Source organism: Hemiscyllium ocellatum, chromosome 1 (genome assembly GCF_020745735.1).
Source record: "Hemiscyllium ocellatum isolate sHemOce1 chromosome 1, sHemOce1.pat.X.cur, whole genome shotgun sequence".
In the NCBI taxonomy this organism is placed as follows: domain Eukaryota; kingdom Metazoa; phylum Chordata; class Chondrichthyes; order Orectolobiformes; family Hemiscylliidae; genus Hemiscyllium; species Hemiscyllium ocellatum.
In genome coordinates this window covers 33,901,859-33,912,762 of record NC_083401.1, presented here as the reverse complement: position 1 = coordinate 33,912,762, position 10,904 = coordinate 33,901,859, and the positions used below count along the sequence as shown (strand labels likewise).

The following is a 10,904-nucleotide window of genomic DNA, read 5'->3' as shown; positions in this document are numbered from 1 at the left end:
GAAATGGTAAATTTATACCTGTGTCTCAATTCGACGTACGTTGAAACTCAGAAGTTCAGAAGTCTCTATTGTAGATAAGAGGCATAAAACTAGATTAAAATATTGTATTGTTCTGAAGTTCACCTTTAAAAGACCTTTTTTTATTTAAAAGGGACTTGAGCACACCCAAACATGCAAATGAACACCAGTAGTTTTTCTTGAATATAAAAAACTTTTTGAACTGGTTTCAATATTTGCATATTTCATTGTATCTCCTTGTCCTGTCCTGACAAAACAAATGCACTTGTCTATCAATCATCCAACTGCCCGTGTACATCACCACATAATATGATCCTCTACAGCACTGAGCAAAAAAAGTTTCTAAAATAACACACAGGAGCAATCTTTAGCGTAAATATTAATTTAAACATAAATCAGAATAAAGTCATTACACAAGACGAAAATGTTATGGACGCTGATTGAAATCTAATAGCCTATTTCAATTTGTCATATTACAGAGTGCTTGGTGTCGTTGAGTGAAGTCGAAGAGCTACAGTAACCCCCTTGGGTATCAGCCTTGATGGTCTAATAATGTTCACACATCCCACACCCCCTGCCGAAAATTACAACTGATTGTTTTGCCGATTATTTCACAGAACTTTTAATTTCTGTTTTCCAAAGGATCGTTGCCTGCGGTAATTGCAAAGGACCTGTCCTTGTATGTGTCAGGAATCTGAAAGAGAAAGAGAGAGAGAGAGGGGTGAAGGAGAACCTAATATTTATGCTTACCACCAAATTTGTTGTTTGGTAGCTGAGGAACGCTCCAAGTCATAAGGAAACTGAAGCTCTAAAGTTGGACTTTATGTTTAAACGGGACGTTATGAAGCATTAAAAAGGATACTGAGGTCACTAGACTCTGATTTCTCTCCACAGATGCTCCCAGACCCGCTGAGATTTTCAAGCAATTACTGTTTCTATTTTTGTTCCTAATTTTCAGCATCCGCGTTTTTTAAATTTTCTTTTTAAAATCACGATATTTACCATTACTTTTACAATTAAAATAAAATATTCCTTAGAAAAAAATACCTTAAAAGGCCATTTTTCATTAAATAAATTACACCAATCACCCCCATTAGCGGGCCGATATTTATTTTTGTAATGATTAAGTATAAGAATTGGTTAACTTTAATTTCTAGTCAAGTGTTCTCTTTTAAAAAAAAATCCAAGTCTTAGATCCGAGGAGTGACGTGTGAAAGAGAAGATTAGGTGTTTAGGTACAAAATAGTTCTTTGTTTGTCACCCCCCCACACACCCCCAATTATTAAAAGAAAGCGCCACCCTCTCCCAAATAAGGCTATTTAGATGCTTTACAGATGAGTGGGACTGTGCTGAAAAAATCCTGACAGCCAAGTATATCACAGGCAGCATCATTCGTCTCTCTCTCTCTCTCTCTCTCTGTGATGTAGATTAGAAGCTATTAGGGGCAATGGATTAATTTGTAGCCAATTACAAAACGTTGCTGAATATGAATGCATAAATAACACGCAGTCTGGCGAGTACCAGGGGCAGAAATGTCTAGGGGGAGTCCTAGGGGAAACAGCGAAGACTTCTGAGGATCCGGAGCACTTTGTGACTACACGTTCGTGCCGTTCATCGACGCCAGGGGTGCTCAGGAATCAAAGATTTGGCTGCATTTAAAGCAGCCTTTTATTTTAAAAAAAGGACTATTAAATAGTTGTTTTGTGTGGGAGGGGGGGAGGTTTGGGGTGGGGGGGTGTGGGGGTTGTTGAGAAGTCATGAGTGTGAACAGAGAAACGCTTCAGCCCGGTGATATCTCCTTGCCATCAGCGGCAGTGGCAGATCCGATATCTTGTACCATCCACACTGAAGCCATGGATGTGAATGGGGACCAGAGGCTCCCGGGCAATGACCTCGCTCCCTACTCCTGCCCGGCAAGCCGGGACAGGCCAGGGGACACGCAGGGCATCTCTGCTCAAGAGGCAGTGGTCGTGGTCCCTGCCCCAACCAGCAACAATAGGACCACCTCGTTCTCGGTCCTGGACATTTTGGACCCCAACAAATTTAACAGCAGCAAGCGCCGGCAGTGCAGCATTCTCTACAGAGCGGCCAGCGAGTACACAGGAGCAGCGGCGGGGGAGAGAGCTGCCGATGCTTTCTGCCAAATTGCAGACCAGAAAACGCTAAGTGATAGCGGTTTGCACACATGCAAGAAGTCCGCTGACATAATCAGTAAGTATATCGAGGTCCTGGCGCTATCATAACGCATCTCGGCGCGCACAAGTGGTGCTCTTAAGTTTTTGTGCCGGTGTGCAGAAGTCAGCAGCGCCCGCTGAAAACCGCGATCAGATTTTTCAAAACAACTGTAAAACCACAGCCTCTCCCTCCACCCCTGCCCTTCGCGTGTATCCAGCCGAGGGCCGCTGTCAGTGCTGACTTCTGGCTGCAGGCGCTTTAATACGGGTTATGTTAAGGCAAGCTTTTCATAGCCAGTTATGCCCATGGTGAACTGGCGGGTATGGTGAGCCAGCGTAGCAGTCTGTTCAATATTATAAGAAATGGAGGAAGAACGTTTCCTTTGTAAATGATCTTAATAGATCTTCGTTGGGCGATTCCGTGTTGGTTTGGAGTGGTTCGTGATTCTCAAATTACTTTGTGGTTATGATAGATTTTGCAAGTCAATATGGTTTAGCGTCCTGAATTAGTCCATCCTTAGAAAGCACTGGATTTTTAGGTGTAATTACCTTTGTATCATTTGAAGCTTCTTAAACTGCAGTCGGCTAGTCTCTTTTTTTATATAAAGGTCGCTCGCCAGGAATAAATAGGAATCGCTGCCGTTTAAAAGGCGTTTTAACCAATCTTTCAAAGACATCTCTGGAGTTTATCCTTCATGCTTTGGGCGACAGATTCAATTTTCTCTCTCCCCTTCGGTTTTTAGGACGAATCAGACTAATTGTGACAAAACGCTGGTTATCTCTAGAAAAACAATTAAATTTCTTCGATTACATTTAAGGTAAAATGTGCTTAGCAGCGTTAAAGAGCTCTTGTAATGGCGGAAATCGCCCCAGAGTGGCATGTTGGGCTGGGGTGATCGATATCCTATTATCGAATTCTGCATATCTCTTTCAAACAGCTTGCAAACACTCCTAAAACGTCTAAATTATAGGGTCAAAATTCGGATAATTACTCGATTAAAACGTATTACAGTTATTAGTGGCTGTTATTGATCGTGTATTGCTTTCGACCCAGACTCCAGATTGCAACCTGCGCACGTCTTTCAAAAAAAAATGTACCAACTTTCCTGCCACAAATCTGGTGACACAAGGACGGAAAGACACAACAGCATTATTTTCCAGAGACTTAGAAGTAGCAGCCTGCACAGTTACATTATTATATGGCGCATGATCTGGTAGTCAGTCATAACACCCGATATGATCCAGGTGTATTATTCTGTTAAACTTTGAGAATGTACAGTTATTGTCTGGACCAAGTCAAGCATGTTATACACAAAATAAGCAGACCAGCCGCAAATTAAAATAAGAATGCGTGAGAAGGTCAGCTAGTTAATTGCGGCCGTTCCCTGGGGACAGTTTCTATAATAACAGGCTGGACGTTGGCTCGTGTTTAGAAGCAGATTAAATGATGGGAGGGCAAACATGAGCAGTATTGTAAAGCAGGAGATCCAGGCAAAGAGAGGAAGCTCTCCTGCGACAATATGCAATTTTTATTAAAGGTGGTAAATGTTTTTTTAACTGCTTCATTCTTGCCCCCACCCCCACCCCCGTCTGTCTAATGAGGCCTTAATATGATCACAATTAATGTAAGTGTCCAGCAATTAGTTTCTCTTACAGACGGAATCCCCCTTACAGACACCAATCGAGTTTAATTAGCATAGCTTTATATCTTTTAGATTTTTAAAATATTAACAGGTCACTTCTAAAGTTTGCAAACGATACAAACGCGTGGAGGAGAGTATTTATCAATGGTATTTTTAATAAATAATTGTAAATATTAGTCATTGGTAGTTGGCCCAACAGAGACTCAATGGTATATGCGATTTATTCTAAGCAGCAAGAATATCACACCCGATTTGGGTGCGCAGGAATGTAGTTACTCGGTTTTTGTTCACCAATGACACCGAGTGATGGCCGAAGGTATCATCCCAGTACTCGGATCAATTGATAATTTCTTATCTCACCCCTTTCCAGAGTAATCGAGGCAGAAAAGGCAAGCAAAATCGGTGAGAATTCAGCAATCTATGTTTCCTTCACAATTTTAACAGCATTCTCCTTCCTTGTGCTAACTGCCGATTGATAAAAATATAACTTTTAAAACTTTTTGTTAAAAAAAAACGAAAAAGGGAAGTGGTGAAGTAAGTTCTTCCAAATTCCGGGACTGACAGAATCTGATTAAATTCAGCGGAGGACTTGGTGATATTATTCTCGATATTTATATCGTGCGCGGTTTTAATATTTGAGTCAGTCTATACTGTAACAGTAACAATAAATTGGATTCTGATTCTGAGTGCGTTCACGTTTTGGTCACACATTAACGTTTAGACATGAGTTGGAAAATCATAGTTTGCTGTGAAGTTTTTTTTTAAAGTATATATTTTTAATTGTTTAGTTTCTGGAGTTTTATTTGAAACTGAACGGTGATTGTTTCAGAATCATTGATAAAACATTCAAAGGTGTCTCAAAACGTGTTTTCTCCCATGTCCTTTCGTCTTCCAAGCGATGTACCAATGTTGAGCTTTATCTAATCTCCCGCCTTCTCTTTCTATTTTTTTCCTCTCTCTCTGTCTCTGTCTCTCTCTCTCTCTCCCTCCCTCCCTTTTCCCCCTCAACCCCGCCTCAGAAGATGGAGATTTCCTAGACAGTTACAGAGCTGAGGAGTGTGAGAAGGACTTTTGCCGGAGTTTGGAGACCGCCGAGCAGATCTGTACCAGCAGCAGCAGCAGTAGCCAGACCCCGGGGCGGGAAGAACCCGAGGAGTTCAGTGAAGATAGCAGCGGTGGGAGAGCGGGAGGGGGCGGTGGTGGTAATATCGTGGCCGCTGCCGGGGAGAGAATGTCCGGGCTGGAAGGAGACGCTGAGGACGAGGAAGAAGAGGAGGAGGAGGAGGAAGAGGAAGGAGGTGCTGGAGGGGAAAGTTTGAGCCCTCAGAGCCAGCAGCAGCAGCAGCAGCAATGTCAGCAGCAGCAGCAGCAGGGTCAGAGTCAGCAACAGCACAGGAGCAAGAGAAAGCGCAGCGGCTCGGACGCCAAGTCTGGCAAACCCCGGAGGGCCCGCACTGCCTTCACCTACGAGCAGCTGGTGGCCCTGGAGAACAAGTTCAAGTCGACCCGCTACCTGTCGGTGTGCGAGCGCCTCAACCTGGCCCTGTCCCTGAGCCTGACCGAGACCCAGGTCAAGATCTGGTTCCAGAACCGGCGGACTAAGTGGAAGAAGCAGAACCCCGGCGCAGACACCAGCGCTCCTACCGGCGGAGGAGGGGCGGGAGCTGGGGCCGGAGCCGGGGCTGGAGGGCCAGTGGGTGGAGGTGGTGGAGCAGGAGGGGCTGGAGGACCGAGCTTGGGCGGCCCGGCCGGGGCTCACCTCGGGGGTCTCAGCCCCATCAGCTCGTCGTCTCCGGTCGGCGGGCCGCTCTCGGTGCACTCGGCGTACCCCGGACCCGGTGGATTGGTGTGCGCCACCCAGTTACCCTTCCTGCCCTCTCCTGCCGCCGTGCTCTCCCCCTTCATGCTGAGTTCGCAGACTTACGGGGCCCCGGCTTTCTACGCGCCGCATTTACAATAAGAGATCCGAAAACAACCACCCCCACCCCAGCGCAACCCCTGAACCACACACGAACCCAAAATAAACCCTCCACCCCCCCAAAAAAAACAGAAAGGTCATCGCAGCTGTACACCAGGGTCCCCAAACATCCCCAGTAACCCTGGCTGTTTACTCGCTGAAGTTCTGTAATCCATCCAGACACCCGTCCAGGTGTCCAATGTTTTGCTGTTTAATCTTAATGAACTGCAACAAAAGTTGGAATTGTTAAATATTTTTCTCCACGCTGTTTAATTGTTTTCTTTTAAACTGAGCATTTTTTTTGCACTTAACCAAAGTTTTAATTTGATATTTAATTCAAAATTCGGGATTCCTTAATCTTCATTTTCATTAATTCCTTAACTTAAAAAGGGACTGAGATATCTATGCTGGAACTACGACTCTTAGTCGCCGAGAGAACCATCGCTTCGGCGCCCACCGCCAAACCCCCCACCCACCCACCCACCGTGCCAGCATTCTGCTGCATTGCTGCCGGTTTTTTTTAATGTCACTTCATATATTTATAACATTTCTGTTGCCTGATCGGTCACCCCGATGGCCGAAGCTGCAACATAGGACACGTCATTGCCTCCCAAAGAAACTGTACGTTCATCTTCCACCTCATAAAACTTGGTTCACCGGGAGAGGAGGGGATGTCAATTCGCAAATCATCTACTCTTTCAACTATTCCATAAAATGAAACAAACATGAATTGTTCTCGATTTTCAAAGTAAGTGTGGTGCAAGGAAAGGGAGTGACAACCCATAAAGATGGATAATGTTGCCTTTTGTCTGTAGAAAGTCGGTGTTCCTGTGACAGCCCTAATTAAAAATGGAATATTTCTGTCTGAAGCGTTCAGCAATGCATCCGGTATTACTTGTTCCAGGTATTTGGAGGCTGAGGGGTCTAGAGGACGAGAGTCTGTTTGGGAGATGGTTTTGGAGAATGACGGTCGCCTGTGTTGTTCCCAGTACTTTTTTTTAGTGCGTTGTTGAAATAAATATGCAGGGTTCGTTTTAGTCATTTTAACTTTCCCCCTGTAAACACACTGAATACTGTACGTGTAACTGCGACGAAAACCTTACGTGCAGTGTACAGGAAGTGCAAGGCCATTATTCAAAAGATGAAACTAGAAATTTAATTATGGACCAAAAGATGCTGAAGAGAGATTCACGAACCTCTCCCTGATTGTGTTTTATTTTGCGGGACTTTACTAAATCAGCTTTTCCAATAACCCAAACTGCAGCCGATTCTCTGTTATTACATCAAATTTATTTTTGTTTTGCAAGTTATGTTAAAGAGAACTATTGCAAATGTTGCTGGTATTATAATAATAACTGGACATTGTCACATTTGATTGTAAAATCAGATTGCGTTATGGTCTCAATCCTGGGAGATTGGAGATTTCCGAATACATGGAGGGCAGTTCCCAGCAGATATCGCAGTTTTGCATAGAAGCTTCTGTTACTCACTGGGAACAAAATCAATAGTGAAGATGTTTTCAGGCAATCATTCCCCTTCCAGTTAATGTGAGGGTCATAGCGTTGTCCTTCTGCCCAAAAGTCGACAACTTAATAAACCACGTTTATTGAATGTTATATCAGATACCCTCGAAAGTTGTTCTGAGGTTCTTAAAAGGGAGAATAAAAATAAACCTTTTTAAAAATATTTTAATCTTGTACTGTTTGTGATTCCATAATAAGTCTGTACCACACACGGGTACTAAACTAGTAACTTTCCCCATAATGTTCTCTCACAAGACGAAGAGATTATTGCCTCAATACGTCACCTTAACTTGAATTCACTGGAAGAAACTTGTTGTCGATGGTTATGCATTATTATTGGCAAACTGCCTGAAATAGTTTCTAATTCTTAATGGAATGATACTGAATAAAACCCATTGGAGCCCAAAAACAATTTATATTGATAATTGTGTTGATATCTTAATATTATTGTAAACCTATCGTTCGTTTTCTGTTAAATGTGTCATGAAACACCCAAATCAAGGTCTCAGGGTACATAATTTACAAAAGTACAAGTTCTGGATATTGTTGACAGAGAATGCTTTCTCTTGTGAAACCATTATTATCCATTACTTGAATTATTAATTGTTGGATGAGGGAACCGCCTAGTCCACGGAACGAGGAACTGGAAAAGGCAAAAAAAATCAACATTCTTAATTTTTTTTAAATAAAACGCCGTGACACGGAGAATGCTAACAAAACACACACAATATCAAAAGGATCTGAGATTTTGTTGTTTTTATTTACACTGTATATTTATGATGTTCTATAGTTGAATTTGTAATTGATGTAACTTATGAGAGAGTGGTACTCCGATATTATATGGCTAATGAACGAACGAGCACTTTGGTAGCTAAAATACTTTAAATGAACAATCAATAAATGAGTCTATGCTAATCACCTTTATTTTGCCTGTTGTATTTTAGTGACAATGCACTCACTGGCAATAAATATATTTGATACATTGTCCATGCATTCAGCGTTTTGAGCAATTTGCAGCCTTATTAAAATTCGACCTTACTTTTTTGGAGAGAAACGCAACAAACGAAATTTGGACGGACATTCTGGCCGACTCGCATTAAACCGTTTCGGGCCACCTCGCCCGTGTTGTTTCGCTCGATCCTCCCGCCTTTCCTCCTCCACGACCGCATGGGCAAAATGTTTTTTGCCTTGTCTTCTTCGACACCCCTTTTTGTGAATTCATGCTGCGTCTCGGAATCATTGTATCATCTTTCCCCTTGAAGTCTTCCGGTCTTTCTTTCCTCGTCAGCCCTGAACACGTTATCAGCCAAATCTCGTAAATTTGCAAATAAAAAATGTTTTGAGGTGCGGGGAAACAGAGATGGGAGTGTGAACTGGAAGTTAGGAAAGACCCCACAACATTATCCACTAAATCTTACAGTTAAAAAACTATGTTTTTTGTTGTTGATTGCACTACGGTTTCCAATTCCTCAGACACTCGTAATTTCATTCATTGATGTTTACTTCTTCCTGATGAAGGGCTCTGGCCCGAAACGTCGAATTTCCTGTTCCTTGGATGCTGCCTAACCTGCTGTGCTTTAACCAGCAACACATTTTCAGCTGTTTACTTCTTCCGCCTATTTACTTTCTTTATTCTCTCTGCTACATCTTTATTTAAAACAACAAAGGATTTCCCCCCGCCCTCCTCTGCTTTTATCTTTCCCAACTAACGTTTGGGTCTGTAATTTCTGTAAACGCGCTCACAATTTCCCATTAACATGTCAAAAGCTATCGTCGGGCCCAACTCACACAAGCGAAAGAAAAGGATCAGAAAACGAGGGTTCAAGTTTCAGTAAGAGTGCGAATGTGCCCATTAAAATTCCTTATTCGTTGGATGGGATTTGTTCTAATGACCTTCCCGATTAATATCTGATTGTTGTTGTCACAGATGGTTTTTGAGCTCATGAAATTTCCATTAGGTGGGATTTAAAGCGATGCTGATGCACCTCCGTTTTCCTAATTTAACGAGACTTGCAAACCCGAGGGCTGTGTTCCCAATACAATTTACTGGGCTTCCCAACTGTTGGCACAGTAGCTTGTTGCGTGACGGCCTTAAACGATATCCTTCTAATCCTATTAACTGTTTGTCCTTGTTTGCTTCCCTGAGTGAGGGTTTTTTTTGATCGCCTTTTCTGTGACTGTTGGCACATGAAGCGTGAGGAATTCATAACGTCCGACACTTTTTTAAAAAAATGCATCTCTCCACCGGAACTGATCGTCCCCGAAATGCAAATTGGGTTCATGAAAACCCAAGTTGCCGCCTTTGTGAAGAAAGAAGCCCTCTGCAACAGATCCGATTCCCCGGTCAAGACTCGGCTCACGTCAAGACTGGGATCAGGTCACCTGGGCAGCACCTCCACACACACACAAACAGAATATTGGATTTAGAACTTTCAAATTAAGTGAAAAAAAATAGAGAATGCTGGAGAAACTCAGCAGGTCTGACAGCATCCATGAGGAGAGAAACAGCGTTAATATTTGTAGCTGATTATCATTCTAACCTCTCTTCCTCAATGACTTAACTCTGATTTTGAGGTAATGTCCTCCTGTCCAAGACTCTGTCATGACCTTCTTTCTGTCTACACTTGCAATTCCTTTCAAAATCATAACACTTCAACCAAATCACCTTTCATTCTCTATATTACAGAGAATACCAGCCTAGTTAATGAAATCTGTCTCTATAATCTAACCTTTGGTACTCTGTTAACACCGTGGGAAATTTGTATTGCATGCTTCCCAAGTTCAATTTAGTATTTCTCAACTGTGCTGCCACTGTACATTGTCCTACTAGTAGTGTTTTGTACAGCTGAAGCAAAATTACCTGCCTTTAATATTCTGCACACCCCAACAGGGCAGCACAGTGGCCAGTGGATAGCACTGATGCCTCACAGGACCAGGGACCCAGGTTTGATTCCAGCCTTGGGTGATTGTCTGTATGGAGTTTGCACATTCTCCCTACATCTATGCGGATTTGCTCGGGTTTCCTCCCACAGTCCAAAGGTGTCCAGGTTAGGGAGATTTACCATGCTAAATTGCCAATAGTATCCAGGGATGTGCAAGCTAGGTGGATTAGCTATGGGATATGTATGGTTACAAAGTCTGGGTCGGATGCTCTTGAGTGGGTCAGTATGGGCAGAATAGCTTGCATTCACACTGTAGGGATTCTCACCTCCTCACCAGCAGGTATAAATTTAACATCCTGCAAGCTCCTTTTTTTCTGCCTGATATTTCACTAATCTTTGTGCATAGACTTGAAAATCATTTGGACTGCTACTGTTTCTATCTTTTCACAATTTAAATAATACCCAGATCTATCTTTATTTGGCCCAAAATGGATGACCTCACTTAACTTCATTGAAATCCATCTGCCACAGTTTCATTCACTGACTAATCTATCAATGTCTCATTGTAATTTTATGCTCCTGTCTACACTATTTACTACATCACCAATCTTTGTGTCATTGGCAAACTTGAATATATAGCTTTCTTTTGACTTATCAATGATTTAATACATATAGTGAAGCATTGAGGCCTCAGTACAGATCCTTGT

The 10,904-nt window shown here is 42.6% G+C and overlaps 1 protein-coding gene across 1 annotated transcript; it reads left to right on the top strand.

Annotated features, from left to right (window-relative positions):
- The first annotated feature begins 1,775 nt into the window (after positions 1 to 1,775).
- nkx1.2lb (NK1 transcription factor related 2-like,b) lies at positions 1,776 to 5,795 on the top strand. Its single transcript, XM_060838587.1, has 2 exons — positions 1,776 to 2,243; positions 5,163 to 5,795. The coding sequence occupies exons 1-2, from the start codon at positions 1,776 to 1,778 to the stop codon at positions 5,793 to 5,795; spliced, it is 1,101 nt and encodes a 366-aa protein (XP_060694570.1).
- The last annotated feature ends 5,109 nt before the right edge of the window (positions 5,796 to 10,904 follow it).

Bases quoted from the DNA above. Each gene is read 5' to 3' on its own strand.
- nkx1.2lb (XM_060838587.1), top strand. From the start codon at position 1,776: ATGAGTGTGAACAGAGAAACGCTTCAGCCCGGTGATATCTCCTTGCCA. The intron at 2,244-5,162 runs GTCCTGGCGCTA...TTGAGCCCTCAG, and splicing joins TAATCAGTAAGTATATCGAG to AGCCAGCAGCAGCAGCAGCA.